Genomic DNA, 26,330 nt, shown 5'->3' on the forward strand with positions numbered 1-26,330 from the left:
GATGGCCATTTAAATTTAAAAAGTGAATGTAAAGCGTTAAGAACATTTTAAAATAATTTGTACGGTATATAATTTTCCTTAGACGTCCATATAAATTCACTTTAACATCTTGATGTTGATGATAAAACTTTTGTTTTTGTTGTTGACAAAGATGAAACTCCATGTTCTGCCCAAAAGCAACTTGACGCACATTTAGACACTAGAAACTACTTTTCCCATAGAGGATAGCGCAACCCAAGCTTTGGGCGCGTCTATTTTATAGGTCGACGGGGGGGATAATGCTGTCGAAATAACGTTTTCGACAAATTTTAAAAACAGTTTTTAATATTACCCAAATACGTTAACTTCTAAACTTTATTCAAAACTGTTAAAATTCTGTAATGTATTAAGTTAAAGCATATGTTTTTTCAAATATATACACGCGTGTGTGTTATTCCCCTGTATCTTAAACAGTGGCACAGTCTGAACTCAAACTCTGCACATGTTGGTTCTACGCTCATGAACTGAAGAATACTTGCCGAACTGTTAACGGTACAGGGAATAGCCGGTCAGGCAACCGTCCAGCCTCCCCTCACACTGGAAAGTCACGGAGCTCCCACCACTTCCAGGGATAAAGTTACAGAAACGGTTTGATTTGACCTCTTTGTTGTTTATCTTTTGCCCGCGAGGTATTTCTGTATTCAGTACCGTGGAGAGGCCAAGTAATATCGGATGTGGTGAGTTCTGCATACTTATGTACCTAGCTAATGCTAACTAGCTAACGTGTCCACAAGAACAGTGTCACAGTTAGCTAAAGTCAAGTTTTTACCGCTCAAGTGAGATAGCCAGGCGCAACAATTTGCCTGTAAATACCATCTGGCCACTTTAGGAAGAGCCAGCTAACGGCATGCGCGAGACAAAGCGCTCCATGCGCGCATCACGAGCCGGGGATAAAAGAAACCAACTCATCCTTGCGGAAAAGTTGGCCACTTCTCCCGTCATATGGTTTGGGTTATTTTTCATCCTTCCTTCATAATCTGCAAGAAGGTTGTGCTAAGCTAACAAGCTTCGTTTTGGCAAGCTAATGTCCTCCTAGAACGCTAGCCTGGATAGATAGCAAGATAATCTCAGTGCCCGCATATCTGCACAAATCTCAAGATTCACACTTGGAAAAATTCATCAAATGCCGAATCCAACTCGTGGGGGTGTGAGGTACCCGGTTATTGTTTTGCCTCTCCGCTTAGATCACTGGTCACTCAACCTGTTTATGTAACCCTCTCCATTGTTAGCATCGATTTGCTATATTGCAAACTGCAGCTTTTTTAAATCCCACGATTGTCTCTATAGTAAGCGTGCATTTGCTATCATTAAAACTCATCTTATGAATGTGTTTTGCAGCGAGCTAAGTGGCTCACGCGGTTTTTGACTATCAAGTGCAGGTGCGCGAGCGGCAGAATGATGTGATGCGTTGGGGGTTGTTGACAGGATTTGTACCTGCTGTGCAGGTAACTCTGACAAGGTACATTTGCTTCTTGTATGCACCATATGCGAGAAAAAGCGGCCCACTTGGGCCTTTGTCACAAGTACCACCCCATCCCCCAACGCTTATTGCTCTCAATTCCAAGAAAGCCCATGCCTAACCCCTCATTTTAGCGGTCATTGCTTTGAAAAGGCACTGTTTTCTATGGGTTGTGGGTTCAGAGGAGGTAAACTATTCCGTGCAAAACAATAAGAGACATTCTTTAGAGTTTATGAATGTATAATAACATTAAGGTGCATTTAAACTTCGCAGAGATGTTCATTCAGGCTATTTTGCATGGTATTATTGTATGGTTGTTTCTTATGGCTTAATATTGAGCACTTTTATTATCCCCCTCTGTGTGGGTGAACTATTTTGCCCACATGGTTTGTCAATTATGTCTGCTCCTTGGTAAAATATTTGTGACCTACTTAATAGAGTCAGCTGTCAACAGGCAGGTTGCATGTCATTGTTTATATAAGATGGAGTGAATATTGCAAGATTTTATTTACTGTTTGGATACTTGACTAATGAAACAGTTTTAAGTTATCAAGTAAGCACTTTTTGGATCATTGCATCCCCCATTAATAAATTATCCTGCATATTTGCATTATTAATAATTGCAAATTCATCCTACAACACACCAGAGTAATCACCATAATGCTGCTATTTAATATGACCGTGATGTAGTTTTTTTCCCCTATAGCTAGTAATAAGTTCTTTGACTAGTGTGCAGAATAGTTTAGACTAATAATTAATGTAAAAAAAGTACATTTACTTTGCTGTAGGATAAAGTGAGTGTTTACATGGACACCAATAATCTGATTTTAACAGTATTAAGACAATACCCTGATTAACGGTCTCTTTTTATTATTTTAATCCGATTAAGGTCATAATAGAGTTGAACTGAATTAAGACATGTGGAGTATGCTGATTTTAGTTGTATTATTGAAGTGCGGTACAGACATGTAAACACTGCAGTCAAACTATTACCATCACATAGAACTTTTCGCCACATTTTGCGACAGGATAGTCTATACACGCCTGGCTGTTTGACACTATTCTCTGCTCCTACCGAGTCAGTAAGGAACCACAGACACATACACCGCAAAATGCAGAGGTTTTTTTCCTCAGACGGTGTGCTGTATCAAATTACAATAAAAACAACACTCCTCCAGCAGTTCATACTCTCAGCCAATATCTCGTTTGTCACGGGGCAATGCATGAAATGTTCCTGAATGAAAGTGAAAGTGCCAAACTGTAGTTACAATTGACCCATTAATAATAAATAAATGTAGTATGTATACGTGTGTGTGTGTGTGTGTGTGTGTGTGTGTGTGTGTGTGTATGTATATATATATATATAAACTATAGCATGAGACTTGCTTAGCTGTGCGGATTGGCCAAGACATTAAGTAACTCTTAAAGAATTTATTTTTCAGCACTACCACTTAAACTATTCATTTTTTTCATGAATCTTTCTGTAAATGTTGAAATATATAAACTCTTCTTGATGGATACTTTACCCAGATTAAAATATCATGACCATCTTGTCACTTATTGTTGTTCCAAAACCAAATAAAATCCTTTTAAGAATGTTAATGAACCCTTTTTCACACCTGTTATCATCCGTTTAACGGTCATCGGCATCTTAAATCCTTGAAAGATTTTAATATTTAGATTTTTTTAAAGCGTATGAACATTTTATATGCATTTATGGATGCAGTATATTATTTTTGCTTCAAATTATAGGGAAAATGCTGCTTTTATTAATTTAGTAAACTAGACATTATTCTCCCCTCTGGTTGCCGTCATCAGTCCCACACAATTTTTTTCCTTTTTCTGAAAGTCTTTATAACATCATCATGGAGTTTTTCTTTTATTATTTGAGCAAATAAGATTGTTAAAAAATCATTTGTTGTATTCTCCCATTCACTGCGATCTAAGATGACTTCCAATACTGAAAAACCTGGAAATGTAAAAAGGGTCTATAACCAAACATTTTTGGTCACCTTTTATATGGTCAAAAAAGTTCAATGTAACTTCTGTTTTAGTTCAGTCTTGCAGTTTTTACAAGATGAGTAAATAATGCAAAGTTTTTATACAGAATGGGTAGATCAGTGCTATACAAACAGACAATGAATAACGTGGTTCCCTTCAATATGCACATCAGAATATCAATTACAGAGCCCTGAAGTCTCGACGTATGTAGTGCGCTTACTTGAAAGTGGGCGGGTTTTCCGTAAAGTCACAGACAGGGCAGCCAATAGGCGAGCGCAGTGGATTGCAGCACTCTCTGCGAGACCACCTTTTCCTGTTCCTCTTTATCCCACAGCTCCGCCCCTGTGCCTCAGCTGCCATTTTGGTTTTGTTCCGTTCGCTGAAACAAAACCAGAAACGCGATACAGCAGGCAGCAGACTGAACGACAGTGACTCGGCAGGATAGTGAAGGGGGCTTTCTCACAGCATCTCGCCCAGCGCTGTTCGTGCTGTTGCTGTCCGTTTTCTCCTCGCATCTACACCAACCCGCAATCCGCACCATCTAAGTTAGTTTCACACGAGGAGCGGTTTGCTGACACTGAGAGTGGACTGAGAAGGATTATTGGTAAGAGGCAACCCGTTGCACTCTGCGCTAACTCGGCACAAGCAGCTGTCTGGCTAAATGTATCTTTATTGCGGGTATTTCTCCGACAATAGTCGCATGGAGTCGTATAATTACTCGCTGTTTGATCGGCATGAATCAGATCGTTGTGTTAGTACAGGCGCGGAGTTGTTTCATTCACTGGTTAGCATGCGAACTTGTGACTAACGTTACTGAGCTAACGTTAGGCCTCAGGCTCAGTAAACTGCCTGCACCAACTATTACAAAGCATGTAGCAGGCTAGCAAGCTAACGTTTGGCGTCTACGAATCCCCTCGTGTAACGTTAGCCTGCTAGTTGACGGTTAAATTTCTCAAATCTGATTAGCGCGACGTGCTTGGATTTTTACCTGTTTCGCGTATTATTTGATATCTGGACGTATCTTACTGCATATTATATATTCTCGTCGATACGGAAGTGAATATCCGCAGGTGTAGCCACTGGTCATAAGGAAATAATCAAGTGTATTTTGCTTATGTCACGCACGGATTTATTCATGTCTCCATTTAGCTAAATCAGAGGGTGTGCACCTCAGTCTGTTCTTGGTGTGCGTGATTACGTAAACGTATTAAAGTTCACTTATTCGTGCGTTAATGTAATTTTTTGGGGAAACCTGCTTTATCAAAAGGCCAATAATTGATATTCGGCCATTTAATTAATGTCGTGTTGTTGTTCAGAACCTGACACACTGACTTTCTTCCGTGTGTAAAAAAAAAAAGCCGTTGTCAGGCAGAATGACCGCCTCAGTCATTGTGTGGAAAGAATGAAAGTGAATATTGCTGTCATTTTCAACTGTTTTAACGTTTCACAGAAGACGTCAAACTGGTTTTAAAAAACATGAAGGCCAGTGAATGATGAGAATGTTGTTGTTTTTTTAGTAATATCTTTACTGTTAGATGTATTATGCGGAATTTCCGCTCGAGCGCTGCTCATCAGTTTGAAGTCCTTCTGGAAGCTACGGTCTGTGTCAAAGTCTGTCAGGGAAACGAAACTCATCAATTTCACTCACGTAATGTCTAAATAAACACCACAAACCTAAATTCAGCCTCATTCCTGGCTACTCTGTTCAGATGTTTTAACCTGGTGATTATAATTTAATCAATAATCATCGGGTATGTCATGGTTTGTGTTTGTGGAAGCGCAACACTGGTTTTGTTTGTGGCATTCACTGCAGGTCTGTTTTAATGAATCAGCGTTTTTGTCAAGGCAGAATGGGTGAGCCAGTAGTTGCACGAGCCTTTCACCATAAACACAACGCTCAACGAGCTATTTATAGCCAGAGAGCTTCATCTTGCGGCAGAAATCAGGCTCTCCTTGTGCTGTGGGAAGACAAAGCTTATTGTTGTAAATCCTAAGTGGTCCTAATGTGGTTTGGTGCTTTCATATCATGTAGTTTATTTTCTTTTCATTGTACAAACATATCTAAATGCCATTATTTGAGAAATATTGATAGTTTTATTACAATAACTAGCCTTGGTTTTATAGATTAGAGTTTTCTGTGCCCCTCTCAATGACACTGGCTTCACTGCATTGCTGGCACAATTGATTTTATACTCTTAAAGGAACTGTCCAGTGCTGAAATATCCATTTATGCGTATAAGGGCATCATTCAGCATGTTATTTCATTCAGAAGATCATTTCTGTTCTCTTCTGGAAATTTCATGCTGAAATTGTCCTTTTGCATCAAGTTGGCTACATATCAAGATTTTAAAACATCTTTACTGATAAAAGTACTATTAGCACAGCTCTTTTCGTCCTTGTGCTTAATTATTCATTCAAATCATCTGTATATTGCTGTTTATTTGCACCAATAGCTATGATTCCATCTAAAATGCTACATAAATTTATGCGCAAAACTGGAATATCGCATAAAAGACGTGCAAATAAAGCAGCATTTCCATCCAATGAGTCAAAGAGAACAAAACCATTACTTCTTGATTAACTGGCACCAAATATAACAATAGATAATGAATTTGCTGTGGTAGGAGAAGCTGCATGAATCTTTTCCTTATTTAATAAGTGACTTGCGCCTCAGAAGACATTGTCGACCCGTAATGAACATGTGGTGACATTTGAAGGCATGAGATGCAGAGCACATATGCTCTTAACAGTTCTGGAGTTAATTAATAATATAATTACACTAAGACTGAAACGGTGTTTTAGAATGACCAAAACAACATTTCAGATGTTTTACAATGTGGTCAGCCTCCTGGTTTGTCCATTCACACACATTTTTATCATCACATGATCTCCTATAACAAAATCACATGCCTTTTTACTGCAATTTGTGCAGTAAAACTGTTTCCATCAAAGTTTATGCTCATCTTTTCTTATCGAATAAATAGTCTTTCCTAGTCCGTTATGAGTTATGTTATTTCTCTCTATAATGTAAAGCCTATAACTGCTGTGTTTGAGAAAGTTTTACCTCTGATTTATACTTGGTGACGATGTCTGTGCGTGTCACGATTCAAAATGAAAGTGCAGCTTTTCGCTTATGACATAGCTCATCTCATAAATTAAAATAAGGACGCATGACAGCTGAGCGGGACTCTAATCAAAATAAACCGTGAAACTGACCAATGTGAGGTGAGTTTACTCACACGTGATTTATTTTAGCTCATTTGGTCCGTTTAGAAACTTTGCGTGTGAAAGCCAACCGCACCAAGAACAAAGTGTACATTGTAACAATTTGAATCCTTGTTTTGGAACAAGATAATCGATCCACAGGTGTAAAAGCACCCTAAAAGCACATTTGTTCAGATTGCTTTTGTGGGTTAAACACTTGTATAGTTGAATGTGCTCTACCAGGCCGCCTATTCTCTGCCTACAGACGTAATTAAACAATACATGACATGATGCTGACGCTCACTAACTCATAAGATTTAAACTTAGCTCTCTAAAATCAAAAGTTTAATTTGAAGGTGAAAAGCACAGTTTTCTTATAGCTTTTGATTTTTTTTTTTTTTTTTTTCATAAACCTGCATAATTTTGTAGCTGTTAGAGATCTGAAAACTCCATACATACTAGGCATGGGCCAGTATAAGTTTCTGATGGTATGATAACAGTATTGTGATTACTGCTCTAAAATAAGTTCTCTTTAAATGTTCTTTTTAAAAAAACTTTTTCCCTTATTGAACAAAATACAATTTATTTAAGGAAACGTTTATAGTATTTTGGAACAGTAAACATGTCAGGCTAAATACTTAAAATAGTCATTGACTTCTGCTCTCTTTGTTCGTTTCAAAAGCACAGATTTCTTTACAACATATTTAAAAAAACAAACACTTAAAATACCTTACATATACCATAGGAAAGGTAAAACAGTGGTTTTAAAACCTTGATTCTTCCAAACTGCGTTAAACCTTGAAACCGGTTTTCGTCCCACACCTAATACATACACCTCACTCTAGAAATGCAAAGAAACGATGGATAAAAAGGTGTTGGCTGTAATTTCTAACTTTGTAGACTTGAAAGAGACATATTTTGATGGGCCGATTCGCTTTTAATGACTGCAGTTTTTGAACTCTTTCATTTTTCATGAATTTCGTCATGTGACCTTTTGTGTTCAAGTAACAATATTAGCCACTCATACTCGTATTTTCCTGAGAAATATATATTTCTTCTTGTTTTCCAGATGTCCAGCTCGCCGCTGTCCAAGAAGCGTCGCGTGTCAGGATCAGAGACGAAGACGGGATCCCATTGCTCCTCCTCTAACTCTGTCAGAACTGAACTGTCACACACACCAGCTAACGTATGTACAAGTCTATACTTGTTTTGCACATTACTGGGGCTTGAACATATTTAGTTAATATCTTCATTCTTTACTGAACTTGAGTTTTTTGAAAGGCAGCCAGTTTCATAAGTTATGTGCATGACTATTTATAGTCTGCTAACTGTGGTTTTGGTCTCTGCAGGGCATGGCTAAGAATGGAAATGATGCTGAGATCGACGAGGGCCTGTACTCCAGACAGCTGTGAGTCTGGCCTGCATTTTAGTTTGATGAATCCTAATGTTGTTTTGAGCAAATAAAGCATACCCGATCATGTGAGCGAAGGCTAAATTTAGTATATGTTTCTCAGGTACGTGCTGGGTCATGAAGCTATGAAGCGCATGCAGAGCTCTAATGTTCTGATCTCAGGACTGCGAGGTTTAGGTGTAGAGATCGCTAAGAATGTCATTCTGGGTGGAGTCAAGAGTGTCACCCTCCACGATCAGGGCGTGGCCGAGTGGAAGGACCTTTCATCACAGGTCAGTGGTTGGTCATGAGTCATAACTGTAACTGTGTGAAGGCAAAACTGCTGTTGCTGAATTTTGTGCATTATTGGCTAAAATGACTAAAAATAACTTTAAAAAATCGTTAAACAATTGAATTGCACTGGCATTCAATGTTTAGGTTCCGATTTTTTAAAGTTTATTTTGATTTCTATTATTTGCTATGAAAAGCTGTTCTTTTGTATAGAGGACAATATATAATTTTTCCACCAAATAATATTAATTGGCACTATTTTCATTATTGACCTGTATTTTTAATAGATGATTACAATATATGAAATATTTTAAGGATCCTGTTACACTGAAGACAACTAATGCCTGCTGAAAGTTCAGCTTGCTTATCATGGGAAGAAATGTTTAATAAATATATATATTTATTAAACATTTCAGCAGAGGAAAAAGTCATTTTAAAGGGCACCTATGGTGAAAAATCTACTTTTCAAGCTGTTTGGACAGACATATGTGCATGTATGGTGTATAAACCGTCATATTGGGGTGATATACATATAAACATTTTCCTCCCTCCTCTATCCTCCTCCTTTACCAGCATCCTCCACACTCACTACTGATGACTTTGCTACATTCTTTTGCACCAAAACTGCAAAAATCAGTGCTCAATTTGCTGCACCTACAACAAACACGCAAGATACACCACCAACACCACACACACTTACCTCTTTTTCCCAGCTCTCTGAGTCTGAGGTGTCCAATCTCGTGCTATCAAGCCATGCAACCACCTGTCCGCTTGATCCCATTCCCTCTCATATCTTGCAAGCTATTTCTCCTGCAGTCATACCAACACTGACTCACATAATTAACACATCTCTTGACTCTGGTCTATTCCCTACTTCATTTAAGCAGGCTAGGGTAACCCCACTGCTAAAGAAACCCAACCTGGATCAAATGCTACTTGAAAACTACCGACCGGTATCCCTGCTTCCATTCATGGCCAAGATTTTGGAGAAAGTAGTGTTCAATCAAGTCCTAGACTTTCTTACTCAAAACAACCTCATGGACAACAAGCAATCTGGCTTTAAGAAAGGCCACTCAACTGAGACTGCCCTGCTCTCAGTCGTGGAGGATCTCAGACTGGCTAAAGCAGACTCTAAATCATCTGTCCTCATCTTGCTGGATTTATCAGCTGCTTTTGACACTGTAAACCACCAGATCCTGCTATCTACGCTTGAGTCACTGGGCGTCGCAGGCACTGTTATTCAATGGTTCAGTTCCTACCTCTCGGACAGGTCATTCAGGGTGTCGTGGAGGGGAGAAGTGTCCAACCTACAGCATCTAAACACTGGGGTACCTCAGGGCTCTGTTCTTGGGCCACTTCTCTTCTCCATCTACACGGCATCTTTAGGAACAGTCATCCAGAAACATGGTTTTTCCTACCACTGCTATGCTGATGACACCCAGCTATACCTCTCTTTTCACCCTGACGATCCCTCGGTTCCAGCTCGCATTTCAGCCTGCCTGTCAGACATTTCACTCTGGATGAAAGATCATCATCTCCAGCTTAACCTCACGAAAACGGAAATGCTTGAAGTTTCTGCCAACCCGACTCTACACCATCACTTTTCAATCCAGATGGACGGAGCAACCATCACTGCATCCAAAATGGTAAAAAGCCTTGGAGTAACAATTGATGACCAACTGAACTTCTCTGACCACATTTCTAGAACTGCTCGATCTTGCAGATTCGCACTCTACAACATCAGAAAGGTCCGACCCTTCCTATCTGAACATACAGCTCAACTCATTGTTCAAGCTCTTGTTCTCTCCAAACTGGACTATTGCAACTCTCTGCTAGCCGGGCTACCAGCTAGTTCTATCAAACCTCTTCAGCTGCTTCAGAACGCAGCAGCACGAGTGGTCTATGATGAACCCAAAAGAGCACATGTCACTCCGCTACTCACCCGTTTGCACTGGCTGCCAGTTGCTGCCCGCATCAAATTCAAAGCTCTGATGTTTGCTTACAAAGTGACCGTTAGCTTGGCTCCTTCATATCTGCTCTCACTTCTGCAGATATATGTGCCCTCCAGAAACTTGCGTTCTGTGAATGAACGTCGCCTCGTTGTTCCATCCCAAAGAGGGAAGAAATCACTTTCCCGAACTCTCACATTCAATCTGCCCAGTTGGTGGAATGAACTCCCTAACTACATCAGAACAGCAGAGTCACTTGCTGTCTTCAAGAAACGACTAAAAACGTTACTGTTTAGTCTCCACTTTCCTTCCTAATCTTCAACTGCCTCTCTGGCTATACCACTAATGGTGCCCTCTCTCTCTCCAAAAAAAAAAAAAAAAAAAATTTTTTACTAATGCTTTGCTTCTTAGACTTTACACACCTGAAACTTGTCTATAGCACTTATTCACTGTTGCTCTTATAGATGTGTAAATTGCTTCCTTTTCCTCATTTGTAAGTCGCTTTGGATAAAAGCGTCTACTAAATGTAAATGTAAATACATAAACACACCCAGTCCTTTTTTTTCAATTTTGCAAAATAAAAACGGTGGACCAATTGGAGCTGTTTTCAGACCGACCGCAACTTTACGTAGGACTGCGGTCCCCCCGCCCACGGAATTGATTGACAGCTGCAGGTATTAACATGTCCCGGTAGTCACGTGTACAATCATATCAACAGGACCAGACATGCGCAAAGCAACCAGGAATTTACAGAATTATTCTGAAGTCGCAAAACGCTTTATAGTAAATCTGAAAAAAGGGCTAAGCTAGGTGCCCTTTAAAGTTTAATATGTGCATCATTTCAAAATAGTACAGTTTAAATTTTTTTATTGTTTTTATTATTGTTCTTCATTAGTTTCAAAAACAAATTTCTTTACAACGTGTTTTAAAAAAACACATAAACCTTATGATAACCTCACATATACCTTAGGATTGTTAAAACTGAAAATTTTTGCGTTTTTAAAACCTTGACTTTTCTGAACCGTAGAAATCTTTGAAATTAGTTTCCGTCCCATGCCTAATACATACATCTGACTTGGAAATAGACAGAGGAGATGGATTAAAAGATGTTAGATGTAATTTCTAATGCGTAGACATGAAACATTTCAACAAAATGAAGTATTTTCAGTTTTGATATTGACCATTTCAAATTTTTTTAACAATTATTACTCTCGTTGTTGTTGTTGTTGTTGTTGTTGTGTTTTTTTTTTTTTTTTTTTTTTTTTCTTTTTTTTTTCTTTTTTTTTTTTTTTTCTATCCAATCTTGGTGAGCACAAGAAACTTCTTCGGAAATATTTTTAAAAAATCCTGCTGGACCTAAACTTTTGCACTGTTCTTTACATTAACAAATGAAGACGGATTTAAACAATCCATATACTGTTTCTCTGGAGGTATAAGAATAATAATGACACCGGTAGTAGAAATACAATTGTGTTTGCTTCATGTTCCTAGTTTTACCTGCGTGAAGAGGATCTTGGAAAGAACCGTGCAGATGTCAGTCAGCCTCGACTGGCAGAGCTGAACAGTTATGTGCCTGTAACCTCCTACACTGGCACCCTCACCAATGAATACCTGACCAAATTTCAGGTACTGCTGCCATTGTTCCACTGGACTTCAACTTCTCTTTTATGGATTACAACTTATTTTTTCTAAATGCATATAAAACTGCATTATAGTTGAACCGAAGTTGTTAGCTAATAGGTCTTTGTATGCTTTGGGCCAGGTTGTTGTGCTCACCAACTCTAGTCTTGATGAACAGACACGCATCGGGGACTTTTGCCACAGTAATGGAATTAAGTTGATTGTGGCAGACACACGTGGACTGTTTGGGTATGAATGTTTTAAAATTATGAAATATTTTTAAAGTTGTTTTTTTTTCATATAATTTTCTTATATACATTCTGTGTTTTAATAGGCAACTGTTCTGTGATTTTGGGGAGGAAATGATAGTATTTGACACAAACGGAGAACAGCCACTGAGCGCCATGATCTCAATGATCACAAAAGTAAGAGCCTGTGTGATGCTAGCATTGAGCCTTTTATAATGCAGAATCAAGTAGCTATAGTTATTTGTTAACTATGACTGCTTGAACTGTTCTCTCTCTCAAAAAAAAAAAAGGACAGTGCTGGTGTGGTTACATGTCTGGATGAAGCACGGCATGGATTTGAGAGCGGAGACTACGTCACTTTCACAGAAGTGCAGGGCATGACAGACCTTAATGGCTGTGATCCAGTAGAGATCAAGACACTGGGTAAGTTAGTAGTTCTTTTTTACAGACCCAGAAAACTTTGAGATCAATTCTTGTCAGCTCAAAATTAAAAAATGTTAGATCAGTGGTTCTCAGCCAGTTTGACTCTAAGCCCAGTCGGCTTAACTTAAAAAAAAAAAAAACAATAATTGTACAGTGTTCGACAGTAAGGTCTGCCTTGTGTCCCAGAGGTAGCATAAGAATAAAAAATGGTTAGTTAATGGATTTGTAAGTATCATAACCCATTTATCTTTTGCACACTTAAGTTTTGCTAATTTGAAATTCAAGTAATTTTACAATTTTCGTGTTCTCGTGCATGGATTAACTTTGGTTAATGCCTGCTGTTTCTATATGCAAGTTGCAGGCAGTTTTGGACTTTAAGCAGTGAAAATTAAACCACACTGGCCTAAACTGAATTTCAACTCTGAAAATTAATTTACTAGAACGGCAATGTTAAGCTGCTTTGACAATCTACGTTTCAAAATAAAGCCAATACAATCATTTATTTAAATGGGTAGTTATTCCAGAAAATAATTTGTGAAGTACTTAAGGCTGATTTATACTTATGCGTCAAGCGCACGCATAGCCCTCGCCATTGTTGTTGATGATTTTAATTTAGTAATTTTGTAAAATTTTGTTGTAATTACAAAATGTGGTAAACTTGATCTCTTTTGAGAGATGGCCAGAGAAGCTAAAATGGCAATAAAGTCTAGTCTCTCTCTCGATAGATAGATAGATAGATAGATAGATAGATAGATAGATAGATAGATAGATAGATAGATATTATTAATAACTGTTGCCCTCAGAATGTTTGTCAAAATAATTGAATGGATTTTCGGAAAGTTCTTGTTGACAAACTTTAGCACATTCACTAAATTCCTCTTTCAGTCTGTGAGGCCGTGTCTTTTTTTTCTTGCAATTTGACAACCGTTTCACATGTTTAGAATTTTTAAGCTGCTCATGGTTGCTTCTGACTTTGACAGCTTTGAACATTTATGCTGGCCTACTTTTTAAAGATGTAACTGGATCAGCATGAGGCAACACCTGTCAATGGTTTCAGCAACTGATGACATCAAGTCTCTACCTTTGTCCTAAAGAAACTGATCTAATTCCTGCCGAATCTGAGGCCTGTTTAAGCAGTTGTGATGTTAACCATACACTGTTTGAAGTTCAGTCTGGTGGACTGTTTTATAACTGGTGTCTTTTGCATTCAGGTCCTTACACTTTCAGCATCTGTGACACCAGCTCATTCTCCGACTATGTGAGAGGAGGTATTGTCACACAAGTGAAGATGCCCAAGAAGATTGCCTTTGTAAGTTGATTCCCTGGCTCAGATCGATGATGATGATGGTAAATTTAATTCTCTGCTGGATTTCAAATGCACTTCTTTCCACACCAGAAATCCCTGTCCTCCTCCATGGCCGAACCAGAGTTCTTGCTGACCGATTTTGCCAAATTTGATCGTCCAGGCCAACTCCATGTGGGCTTTCAGGCACTGCATGCATTTGAGAAGAAGCACAGTCGTCTGCCAAAGCCCTGGAATCAGGTGAAAACTTTTTTTTATTTTATTTAGCAGAATTTCTAGATAACTTGTGTATTTTCTGGATAAAAGTCACTTTATATTGTCATTTTTTTTCTTTTTTATCATTTGAAATGAGGTGTGACTTAAATTCCAAAGTGTACTTTACTTTGACTTACAAATTAAGGTTTGAGTTTATAATTTTTGTTTTTTGATCATGAGTGGTACAGTAATTGTTTTACAGTTCACAGTATTTTCTTCTTTAAATACTTGTAAATTATTTGTTGTGCAGTCTATTCGGGTATGATTTGTTTTCTATAAAAGAAAACAGCGCTCTTTCATGACACTACTAAATTGTGACCCATGGGTTGGAGACCCCTGCTTTAGTCTACATAATTAAGTTATATTTGCATGTAGCATGGGATATCCATCTAGAGAGATTTATCTGGCCAAATGTAAATCTGGCCCCCAGTGTTCAAACCTCATCAGTTGGCAAACATTCTTTACTCTATTTTTGTTTTTAGCTGAGTGTTTGCACTATATTGCACATAATGTAAATCCCATCCCAACTAGCCATCTCTAATTCCACTCTGAACATACTGGGGTGACCAGATTTTCTCAATTCACTTGAAGCGTTCCACTTCCAAGAGTCTAATACTCTCAAGCAATGCACTGAGTTTTAATTCCACATGAATGCTGAACTGTGGATATCAGGCTCAGTGACTCAGCAGTGATCTCTCTCTCTCTATTGCAGGCGGATGCGGATGAGCTTATGACTCTGGCTGAAGAGGTGAACACTGCACAGACAGGATCTGCCAAGCAGGAGGAGCTGGACCAGGCAGTCATCAAAAAACTGGCCTGTGTGGCTGCTGGAGACTTGGCACCCGTCAATGCCTTTATTGGTGGGCTTGCTGCCCAGGAGGTTATGAAGGTAATATGGTCTCGCATTATTCTCTTTGAGCTTTAGATAAATGAGATGCGTTGTGATGCGTTAGCCTCACCTGTCATGTTTTATCTGCTCAGGCCTGCACAGGGAAGTTTATGCCCATCATGCAGTGGCTGTATTTTGATGCTTTGGAGTGCTTACCTGAGCCTGAGGAAGTCATTCTTACAGAGGAAGAGTGTGCTCCTGTGAGTGCTTTATATTTTTAGCATTTGTTTAATATTTGTGGATTTTTGTGGCTCGCTGAAAAGATTGTGAGTTTAAGGCAAAGAATAATTTATTCATTCATCTGTTTTGTACAGAGGAACTGCCGGTATGACGGCCAGATTGCCGTCTTTGGGTCCAAGCTGCAGGAGTTGTTAGCCAAGCAGAGATATTTTCTGGTGAGAAGCTGAATCTGGCTGTTTTTCAAAACTGTAAATGATTTCTCCATGCCAGATAAGGGTCTGCACAATGCCTTTTCTCCTTGAAGTTACGTTGAACAAAACAAATAGCTTTGAATATTTTATATTAAAACAAGCAAATATTTGGCGTTCCAAACTCCTTTAATATGCATGTATTCTAGTGCTTAATGTTTACTAATACAGTCAAAAACGACATTTTAAATAGCTTCGAGAAAATGACAAATATATTTCACGGAAAACTATTTGATATGTTGTTTTGGCAAATATTAAATTGAAATACTAAAATTACACAAAGTATGAACATTTCAGAAACATAAAAGTATGAAAAGCACAAAACATATTTAACATTAAAACTGGACATTTGAAAAAGCTCATTGAAAACAATTTGTGCTCAACAAAATGCCAAACAATTACACCACGATTTGCATTCAAACCATTCTAGATTTGTTTTTCATCTCGCTTTTAGTTATTTCACGGCCATTGTTGGGAATTTGAAGAAGAGACAGACCAGGAGGATTTTTCCGATGTCTTCAAAGCAAAATCTTTTTTACGGGCCTTGCTTGAAAGCATCACTCGACTATTTGTTAGACAAAAGACGCAGCCATGCCTGGAACTAACAATATGCATTAGTTTGGAGAAGTGATACTGTCTCTTACACATAGGCAGTCAAACTTGATCCCTCAGGATGCATCTTACAATGTCACTGTCAATAAAACACAATTTATATATTTAAAAAAAAAAAGTGTGGTCTTTCACCATCAAACAATATTGAAATAATAGTTCCTGCTTGATTATTATTGTTAAACTGAAACTACAAAAATAAAGCTTTATTATAAAAAATATGCTTGCTAGACAATAAGCTGAAATAATACAAAAATTAAAGCCATTTGTAAAAGTCAATAAACAAAAAGTTGGACATAAATCAAGATGCTTCAGCAACAAGTAGTTGTATCAATTCTCCTTCATGCTTTAGCATTTGTCGAGTTGTTCATCTTAGTGACCCTTTCCTGTGTTTAGGTTGGTGCTGGAGCCATTGGCTGTGAGCTGCTGAAGAACTTTGCTATGATGGGCTTGGCCAGCGGTGAAGGAGAGGTCATAGTCACTGACATGGACACCATTGAGAAATCCAATCTCAATCGACAGTTCCTCTTCAGACCCTGGGATGTCACGGTACCATTGACTGACTCATTCTAACACAGAGAAAGGAATTTTGGGGTGAAAACATGATTATGAGGGCTTACTTTTGTATAACATTGCTGATGACTTTGTTCTTTATTTAATCGAGCAGAAGATGAAGAGTGAGACTGCTGCTGCTGCAGTAAAGCAGATGAACCCGTCAGTCCGTATCACCGGTCACCAGAACCGTGTGGGACCCGACACGGAGAAGGTCTATGACGATGACTTCTTTGAAAGCCTTGATGGAGTGGCAAATGCTCTTGACAATGTAGATGCCCGTAAGTAACAGTTTTAGGAAGTCTCGCAGCTGCTCACAGTTGAAAATGTATTGCTTGAGGATCATGCTTGCTCTTTCCAGGTATGTATATGGACCGGAGGTGTGTGTACTACCGTAAGCCATTGCTGGAGTCTGGTACTCTTGGCACCAAAGGGAACGTGCAGGTGGTCATTCCCTTCATCACAGAGTCCTACAGCTCCAGCCAGGATCCTCCAGAGAAGTCCATTCCTATCTGCACACTCAAGAACTTCCCCAATGCAATCGAACACACCCTACAGGTAACAAGCAATATTGCAATGAAATAATGTTGATATAAACTTTCTTTTTTGGGGGGGCATTCTTTCAAAGTATGCGCTAGGGATGCTCAGATTGATTCACTACCAATCACAACTGGTCAGTAATCACTTCTAAATACCTGATCTGCGATCTCTTAAGCCAATGTCATAAAACCAATATCATGCTGGTCAATTCAATTGTGCCAACTCATTCTCTATCTGGCATGGGTTAAATAATAAATATAATGTTCTAATTACGTTATGAATTTTAATTAAATTTAAAAAATATCTAATGTTTTTAATGTAATTTTATTTATATTTGTTTATTTTGTGTCTTACTGAAATATGAAGTAATGGTGTAATATGCTTGTATCTTTATTGTTCTTGCAATTAAATAGCCATAAGTTGCTGACGTGGCAATAAATAAATAAATAAACAAACAAACCTGGAACTAATTACATGGTGAAATTCAAGTCATCTTAATTAACTCTTGCCCACACTGTTAATGGCAATGTTGCCAGATTTCCATAAGTTCACTAGTGCAGTTTTCATGCTTCAGGAAACTGTTTAAAGGAATAGTTCACCCAAAAATGAAAATCTTGTCGTTTTCCATTTTCTCACCCTTTACTTCATCCAAACCCGTTTGACTTTCTGTCTTTTGTTAAACACAAAAAAAGAGATTATGAAGAAAGCTGGAAACCTGTAACTGGACTTTCATTGTATTTGTTTTTAGAAGTTTTTAGGTTTAGTTTTTAGGTTTTTCTCATTATATCTTCATTAGTGTTCAACATAAAGAAAATTGTAAAAGTTTGGAACCACTTGAGACGAAGTAAAAGTTTCATTTTTGGTAGCACTAGTTCTCACACTCTTTGAGGGTGAATTGACCTCTTAAAAAACACTAAAATAAGCAGACATGACGACTGCACCAGAGAAACAAATGTAACCAAGTTAAGTTACCAACTTGTAATAAATGAAAAGGCAGGAAGTGTAATGATAAATCAAGATGAAATAGTAAATTATCTAAAAATTTGAGGATATAAATTTTAAGTTTGATTAATTAAGTTAATCTAGAATTTTTTTTTTTGTGAAAATAAAGTTTTCTGCTTAAGAAGGTTGCATTGATTTGATCAAAAATGTGTCAATTTAATGTAATGTGTACAAATTAATGTAATTTGAAAAAAAAAAACGTATTTGAATACATTTCAAAAGGTATTTTTTTCTTAAAACAGCAAATGAGGATTTGCAGCATCATTAATTCAGGTTTTAGATGTAATTTATATTTAATTTATGATTGTTTTGGATATAATTAGTTTTTACAGTCACTTCAACCATCCGTGGTTGAGTAAAAATAGTAAGGTCAGAAGAACTGCAGATTAGAGAGTCATTAAAAATAAGAATTACAAGATAAAATTAATGCTTCAAGTTGACCCCAGTGTGTACTACATGCAACCTAGCATACACAATAAAATAGTATACTTTGTGCTTCAGGTAATTTTATTGACAATCTTCTTTTCTTTTCTATAGTGGGCTCGTGATGAGTTTGAGGGACTGTTCAAGCAGCCTGCTGAAAACGCCTTGCAGTATCTGACGTAAGCTCCTGTCACCCTAAACAACCCTGTAAAATTGGCACTTACGGGGCTGTCATTCGCTTTAAAATGTGATGTTCCCATCCCTCCCCCAGAGACTCAAAGTTTATGGAGCGCACGCTGAAGCTCCCTGGAGCTCAGCCGCTGGAGGTGGTGGAATCGGTTTACAAGAGTCTGGTGACAGACAGGCCACGCAACTGGGACGACTGTGTAACCTGGGCCCGCAACCACTGGCAGTGTCAATATAACAACAACATCCGTCAGCTGCTGCACAATTTCCCCCCAGACCAGGTGAGGCCTGTCTGTCTCATTTGATCAGCTCTGAATGTGCTGACTTTAAGGCTTACATATTAATACATAAGCAATAATGTGACACTTTCTCTTTATAAACTTTTTTACCTACATTATAAGATTTATTTATATATAATAAGATATTAATGCACGCAGAGAAATGTAAAAATTCTCAATAAATACATTTCTTAAAGAAGGACAAAAATTAGATTACAAAATGTTTTGCTTAACCTATTCTTAAATTAAGTCATAGCCAAGTCAGATCATTTCTTTTGTGTCTTTGACAAGACGAGGTTAGTTTGGGGTTCATTTTGTGCCTTCCCCAAAAAGTTGAGAGATCTGTGAATTTGAGATCTGACGTTGATTTGTACCCATAAAGTTGTAAGCTGTAGTGTTACTAGATGGTTTGCATGACATTCTAAGTTTAAAGTGCATCGGTGTATACACATAGCAGATCTAAATTTCTGCTGATGTAAGGAAAGATGTACGATTTAAGAAGAGACCAGAGAATCTGCCATGCATTGCCTAAGAGAAGACTATTGTTTCACCTGAAAATTGCTGATAATAATAAGTTCAGGTATGTATAAGGTCATCTTTAATAATGGTTAGTTAAGTATCTTCCACTTTTTCCGTCCAGCTTACAAGCTCTGGGGCTCCATTCTGGTCGGGTCCAAAGAGATGTCCTCATCCATTAGAATTCAGCACTAACAATGTGAGTACTTGCCTTAAACGACTGAACAAAACACTTGTCTAATTTTGCTGGGTAAAAACTTAATGATTCTGATATATGATGCGTGATTACCAGGATCTTCACATGGACTACATTTTGGCAGCAGCTAACTTGTATGCACTGTCATACGGCCTGCCATCCTGCAATGACCGCCCAGCTCTGACCAAGCTTCTGCAGGATATTAAAGTGCCTGAGTTCACACCCAAGTCAGGAGTCAAAATTCACGTGTCTGATCAGGAGCTGCAGAGTGCCAACGCATCAGTCGGTAAGAAGAGGGTGTAAGAGTTTCAATGAAATCCGAACACAAGTTGTTACAGGAAGCTCTAACTGTTAAAGGGGCTGTTCACTAGGGGTGTGAACCTACATTGGTTTCATGATTCAGTTTGTTTACAATTGCTATGTCCTCAATTTGGTTAAATTCAATATCAATTCACTTCTGTATTTATATATTGCTTTTTACGTTGTAGATAGTTTTAAAGCAATCTATCACAGATGAAAAAGAGGTAATAATTTATCAGATTTTTAACATTCCAATAAATCTGGCTGACGGGAGAGTAGTGGTAGAATGCGACTGTAGTTCTAATAAAAAAAATAATAAAAAGAATCAGTTCAGGTTAATACAAACCTTGTGTTGAACAGTTTAAGTCCGGTTTAATTCAGATGTCACTGCTAAAGTCAACCAAGCAGGCCAGAGGTGACCGTGGCAAATAACCAAAACTCTACTAATAGACTGATGTGAAGCCAGGTAGACCAGTTCTCCTCTGGCCAAACAAAAAGAGAAGAGCAGCAGTCTGAACATCAGAGGACTTGAGAATGAGCAGCATTCATGCAAGGTGCAGGTCCAACTAGGTTACTGGGCAGAAGTGCCAATGCAGAGATTTCTGTCACTGGCCACTTTGCAGGAATCAGCCTTTCACTCTTGACTCATTGATGACCACGACGACCATCCTCTATAAATGTCACTCACTCCAATTTCTATCATCCTTCAAAATATTATCTTGCCTGTTAAATTGATAAAATAATATAATTATAATATATAATAAAGGTTTGGATCTAATAATAGGTGAATAAATGGAGAGTTAAAACTGGTATTTGGGTAAACTGTCTCTTTAATACCAGGCTAATCCCTTGTGAATAGATCACTTAAATTGCATCTTAATGGTGGAAAGGGGGTTAATTAAACCATTCTAAAACGTTTTCACTCTAGCATTGCTTATTCTATTCTCTGCCTGTTTTCAGATGACTCTAGGCTTGAAGAGCTGAAGACACTGTTGCCTTCTTTAGAAGCGTCTTCTCAATTCAAGCTCTGTCCTATTGAATTTGAAAAGGTACCACCTATAACTTTACCCCAATTTCCTGGCCAGTAGCTCTTTGGAGTTTGAGTTAAAATGTTAATTAACTTCTCTTCCCCAGGATGATGACACAAACTTCCACATGGACTTCATTGTAGCGGCTTCTAATCTGAGAGCAGAGAACTATGACATTCCTCCTGCAGACAGACACAAGGTTAACGGGCCACTGATTTCATAACTGTCCTGTGAGCCACGCATCATCTTTAAAGATCCTCACCTTCCTCTTTCTCGTTTCAGAGCAAACTCATTGCTGGAAAAATCATTCCTGCCATCGCCACAACAACAGCCGCTGTTGTAGGTCTGGTGTGTCTGGAGTTGCTGAAGATCGTTCAGGGGCACAAGAAGCTAGAGTCCTACAAAAATGGCTTTATGAACCTTGCTCTGCCTTTCTTTGCCTTCTCTGAGCCTATAGCCGCCCCCAAGCACAAGGTAAGCTGCAGCAGCATTATCCATTACTGCAGTGGTTTTGTTGTTCCTTTGAGTTACTGAGCTGTTTTGACATTCTCGTCTGCGAACAGTACTACGAGATTGATTGGACACTTTGGGACCGTTTTGAGGTGAAGGGCATTCAGCCTAATGGAGAGGAAATGACACTCCGACAGTTCCTGGATTATTTCAAGGTAACGTTTCGTGATCACCTCTGAAATGTTTAAAGAAACAAAACATGGACATTGTGGTTATTGTATTTGAATAACCTATAGATAAATCAATCTGCTACACCTATATTTATTTAGGATTATAAACAACATGTTTTGAAGCATGATATCATTTTTACCTTCTATTGTGAAGCAGGTTTGAGTTTGCAGAAAGGTGCCATATAAACATTATTATTATTATTATTGTTATTATTATTATTATTACTAATGTAACTTTTCAATAGTCATGTCTAGAGTGAAAAGTTTTAGCAAAAAAAAAATCCATAAAACTGAAAGATTTTTCTGTATACTGTCTATGTAAATGAGCAGCATTTTTATGTTTTGTATACTGTACATTCGTAAACTTAAGCATAGTTTAGCGTTTCGGATCAGATATTAAGTGCAATCCATTGATCAAAGAGTTACTGTGGTTTCTACTCATTTTTGATGGAAGCACATTTATTTCAAACTGCAATCAAAACTGGCTGGAACTACCTGTGCATTAAACTATTTTAATGCACACCTTCAAGCCAGTCACAATCAAGAATCCAGCAGGATATAAGCTCTGCATTGAAAAAGTATTTTGTTGCTTTTCGTTACATTTTAAGGCAGAGACACACCAAGCCGTCTGTCTGTCTGGTTTGTTATACACGTCGCCCCTCTTTGGGTTCCCCAGTTTCTTTGTTTGTTTGTTTTTTTCTCTCTCTCTCCAGGGTTCCCGCGGGTCCTTAAAGTCTTAATGTCTTAAATTAAAATCCGGGAAATAAAGGTCTTAAATTGTCTTAAATTTACCGTAAGGTGGCTGTAGGTATGAAATTTTCAGCCGGTGTGCTTAATGACGATAGGGAAGCACAGTGGTCCACTGTAAAACATCTAATAGTTGATCAATTAAGTATGTGTGGAACAGGAGTGAAATGACAGTCTCCATGATTTATGAGCTTATTATGGTAGGTCGGCTACAGACGCTTTCGTCGGTCTGCACCTGCCTGCTGTCATTACGCGGTTGGTGAGGTTCAAAATGCAATGATGGGAAAAGTGTAAATTTAATGACGTGGCAATGAGGCAATATGTAAATTCTGCAAAAAGACCTTTTCGTTAGGGACCATGGGGCTCAAAGCCGTTGAGTCGCACATGAAAGGAGGAAAGCACCAGCGGTACATTGCAGCAGCTAGTCATGGTCCAGGTTAATTTCTGCATTGTTTGCAGCTCGACCTTACAATGTTACTAGTTCAGACTAGATCTGAAGATCTTTGCCCGAACCTGATGGCTTATTTTGAAGAGAAGTGGCAAAACAAAAAACGTTGTTGGAACGAGTTGCCCTGATTTAGCATGTATAAAATTAGCGCGTAAATCTTCAAAGGGAACGCTGTTTTATAACCTCATCACATGACTCTGGCTACGTTGTTTCACTATCTTACCAATAAAATGAAAACATGATATAAGGATCTCCCTATTTTAATTTTTATATTAACTTAACAGACACTAAAAATGTTGAGGCATCGTGCAGCTACATATTTATATGACCGTCATCTTCACTATATGCATATTTATAACAAAATGGAGCTGATAACATAACTGCCTCCTTTCATTTGCATTGAAAAATAAGAAACATTGTCTCTTGCTGAATATCCGTTTTAATAATCAATAATGGCCATTTATAGAAGTATAACGTACAATAAGTGTATTCAATATAGGGAATAAAGGCAAGCAATCAGTTAATATGCAGAATCATTATATGTGGTTACATATAGTAATACGTTAACTTATCTTTGCGCTCAGCCAGATCACGTTACCTGAGAACAAGTAATAGATTCAAAAGACTGTTAGATAGAGACAAGCTCAATTAAATATCACCCATTGACTGCCTGGAGCTCACTGCAGCGTATGCCAGTGTGTGTGTGTGTGTGGTCACGTAATGTACATTTTCAGCAGTGTAGTGTGGATGGACATTTTTTCCAAAGTGCTAGATGAAACGCCAGTGTGAAGTTGGATTACTTTCATTCTAAAACACCGTTTTAAAACTAAAACAGTGGAAATGGAGCCTCAGTGTCTGACGTGTGACATTCTTTTCCTTCCCAGTTAACATTAGGAAATGAGTAATGGGGTTGAAGTAATGTCTAATTCAATTGAATGGCATGAAGAATGGTGTATGTTCCCAACAGGCAAAGAGTTTTTTTTTGTTTTTTGTTTTTTTTCTCCCAATCTTTACCTTGTGTACTCATGGTTCTCGCTCTTTCCTCCATCAGAATGAACACAAACTGGAGATCACAATGCTCTCTCAGGGAGTTTCTATGCTCTACTCTTTCTTCATGCCTGCAGCCAAACTCAAAGAAAGACTGGACCTACCGTGAGTAATTTTTTTCCCTATCACGACCTTAGATATGCACTGAATTCTAATGCTACAGGCAAAAGTGATGCAATAAGAATTGAAGAATATTCAATGTTTAATTTCTTTCGACAGGATGACTGAGATCGTGACCAAAGTGTCCAAGAAGAAACTGGGCAAGCATGTCAAAGCACTAGTGTTTGAGCTCTGCTGCAATGACGACACAGAAGAAGACGTAGAGGTGCCCTACGTCAGATACACCATCCGCTGACAGGGCTGATGGGTAGGACAGGGGACAGACTAGAGGAGGGAGAGGGTGGCCCACTGGGGATGGGAGCATCAGTATGCTTGGAGAGCCCAAATCAATCGGTTTTATTTTAACCTGTTGCGAAAGTATTATCTATCAAAAACCCCTCTTTGCCTGTCGGTCGAACTCTTTAGGAATTCAGTCATGCAGGAATACAGGGAGCATGTGAATTTTTGGCTGTAACTTATTTAAGCTGGTTGTTGTAACGCACAGCATCAGTGTGTGAATTTTATCATCACTCCCTTCCTGTGAATCCTCTTTCTCACACCGGTCCTCATGTGGGCAGCACCATCTTGATTTGTTTTCGAAGTAAAATATTGACTGATGCCAAAAAAGGAGTACAAAGGAAACGATGTCAATGACGTTTGCTTAAATCGTTTTTTCAAATCACCGCCTTGGCTTGATGTCACCTTTAGATGTAACTTGAAATGCGCTCTTATTGGCCAAGGTTTTGGAGCAACTTACTGAACTCCTGTCCTCCCATTGGCCCAGTGGGAACTTCCCTTTGCCTCTCTGGCTTCTGTATGGGGTGGGTACAGGAACTTGCACATAACTTTTTGTTTTCTTTTTCCCTCATTTTTTTTTAATTTTTATTTTTTGGCAGACTTCTGGTGTACACCTTGTAGAACATAACCTCTGTATTCTTTCTACTTTGTTAAACTCCAAAACAAAACATTACAGTACAAAAAAACATGATTTTACTCTGTAATGGGAGCACTTAGTGTGTTAGTGAATAAAGTTGAAAACGTTTTCTTGCTTTATTGTCTTTTCTTTGCCACTGTTATTTTTAAGATGTATCTATACTGTTAGTAAAAACGATCTTCGGTCAATCAAACTGGTTATCAGGAATATTTCAGTGTTTGTTGAGTTTCACGATGCGTTTTCAGCCTAACTTTAAAATTGGGTTCCACCTATATAAAGGGCGTACTCACACTAGGTACAACTGCTTTGAACCGTGCCAAAATGCGATTGCCCCCTCTCCCCTGATGGCCTACACTCACACTGCATTTTGCATTCTGAGCCGGAGCACGTTTACATCTAAGATGCGACTGTTCAGTTGAACAGAAGAGAAGCGCTCTCGCTCAGACAGTGGAGATTGCTTTAGTTATATCGTCGTTAGCCATTTGGAATTCTGTAACAAGCAGTCAAATATTTAGCTGAGCAGATCCACAACTTTTGACGCTCATAGATTATCATAAAAGTATTAGGAGGTTTGCTGAAGGTGCAGCCAGGGGGTTGTATCTTTAATAAACTATGACCGTTTGCATTCATTAAAAAGTAAGAATAATTCATAAATCTATATGAAATAGTCCCTTAAAAGTGTTGTTGCGTCTTCAGTTTCGGGATCAGGCGCACTTCGTACTTGCGCTACAAGCGTACTGTGCCAAAGCCCAACCGAAACGCACTTTGGCACACCTCTTCCAACCGGGCCAGCCTGGGCACAGTTCCAATAGCATAGTGTGAGTGCACCCTAAGATTGATCAATGAATTATTAATAAGACTTATGCTTTATATTTTGTGACAAATAAAACGTGCAACATGAACTAGCATAATTGATAAGCAATTGTCTTTTTAAACAATGAAAGAAAAAAAAAAACATAACACATTGTGAGGTGTTACCTAAAATTTAAATATAAAAATGTAATATTTATGGGCAATAACATCTTCATCCATTGCTCTCAACCTCTATTCCTGGAGGTCCACGGCTCTGCAGAGTTCAGCTCCAACCATCTTCAACTCACACCTGCTTATTAGTTTCTAGTAGTCTTGAACACCATAGTTAGGTGGATCAGCTGTGTGTGATTAGAGTTTGAGGAAAACTGCAGAGCTGCGACCCTTCAGGAATTGATATGGTTTCAGAAATGGTTTCTTTTCTCAGGTGGTTCCA

The 26,330-nt window shown here is 38.4% G+C and overlaps 1 protein-coding gene across 3 annotated transcripts; it reads left to right on the forward strand.

Annotated features, from left to right (window-relative positions):
- Positions 1-499: 499 nt before the first annotated feature.
- Positions 500-25,193, forward strand: uba1 (ubiquitin-like modifier activating enzyme 1). Of its 3 annotated transcripts, none has more exons than XM_056448733.1 (26): positions 500-716; positions 7,773-7,889; positions 8,053-8,111; positions 8,218-8,386; positions 11,825-11,959; positions 12,096-12,202; positions 12,288-12,378; positions 12,492-12,624; positions 13,836-13,933; positions 14,021-14,167; positions 14,895-15,071; positions 15,164-15,271; positions 15,386-15,466; positions 16,505-16,657; positions 16,776-16,941; positions 17,022-17,218; positions 18,740-18,804; positions 18,897-19,092; positions 19,730-19,804; positions 19,898-20,087; positions 21,062-21,150; positions 21,236-21,328; positions 21,412-21,603; positions 21,693-21,794; positions 24,056-24,156; positions 24,271-25,193. In XM_056448733.1, exons 2-26 carry the CDS (start codon positions 7,773-7,775, stop codon positions 24,404-24,406), a joined length of 3,177 nt encoding a protein of 1,058 aa, XP_056304708.1. In that variant the 5' UTR covers positions 500-716; the 3' UTR covers positions 24,407-25,193. The 3 variants fall into 3 exon arrangements, with proteins under 3 accessions (XP_056304708.1, XP_056304709.1, XP_056304707.1); XM_056448734.1 differs by having other exon boundaries at positions 500-627; XM_056448732.1 differs by lacking the exon at positions 500-716 and adding an exon at positions 3,847-4,103.
- Positions 25,194-26,330: the final 1,137 nt, after the last annotated feature.

This window comes from Danio aesculapii, chromosome 23, assembly GCF_903798145.1.
Source record: "Danio aesculapii chromosome 23, fDanAes4.1, whole genome shotgun sequence".
NCBI lineage: Eukaryota > Metazoa > Chordata > Actinopteri > Cypriniformes > Danionidae > Danio > Danio aesculapii.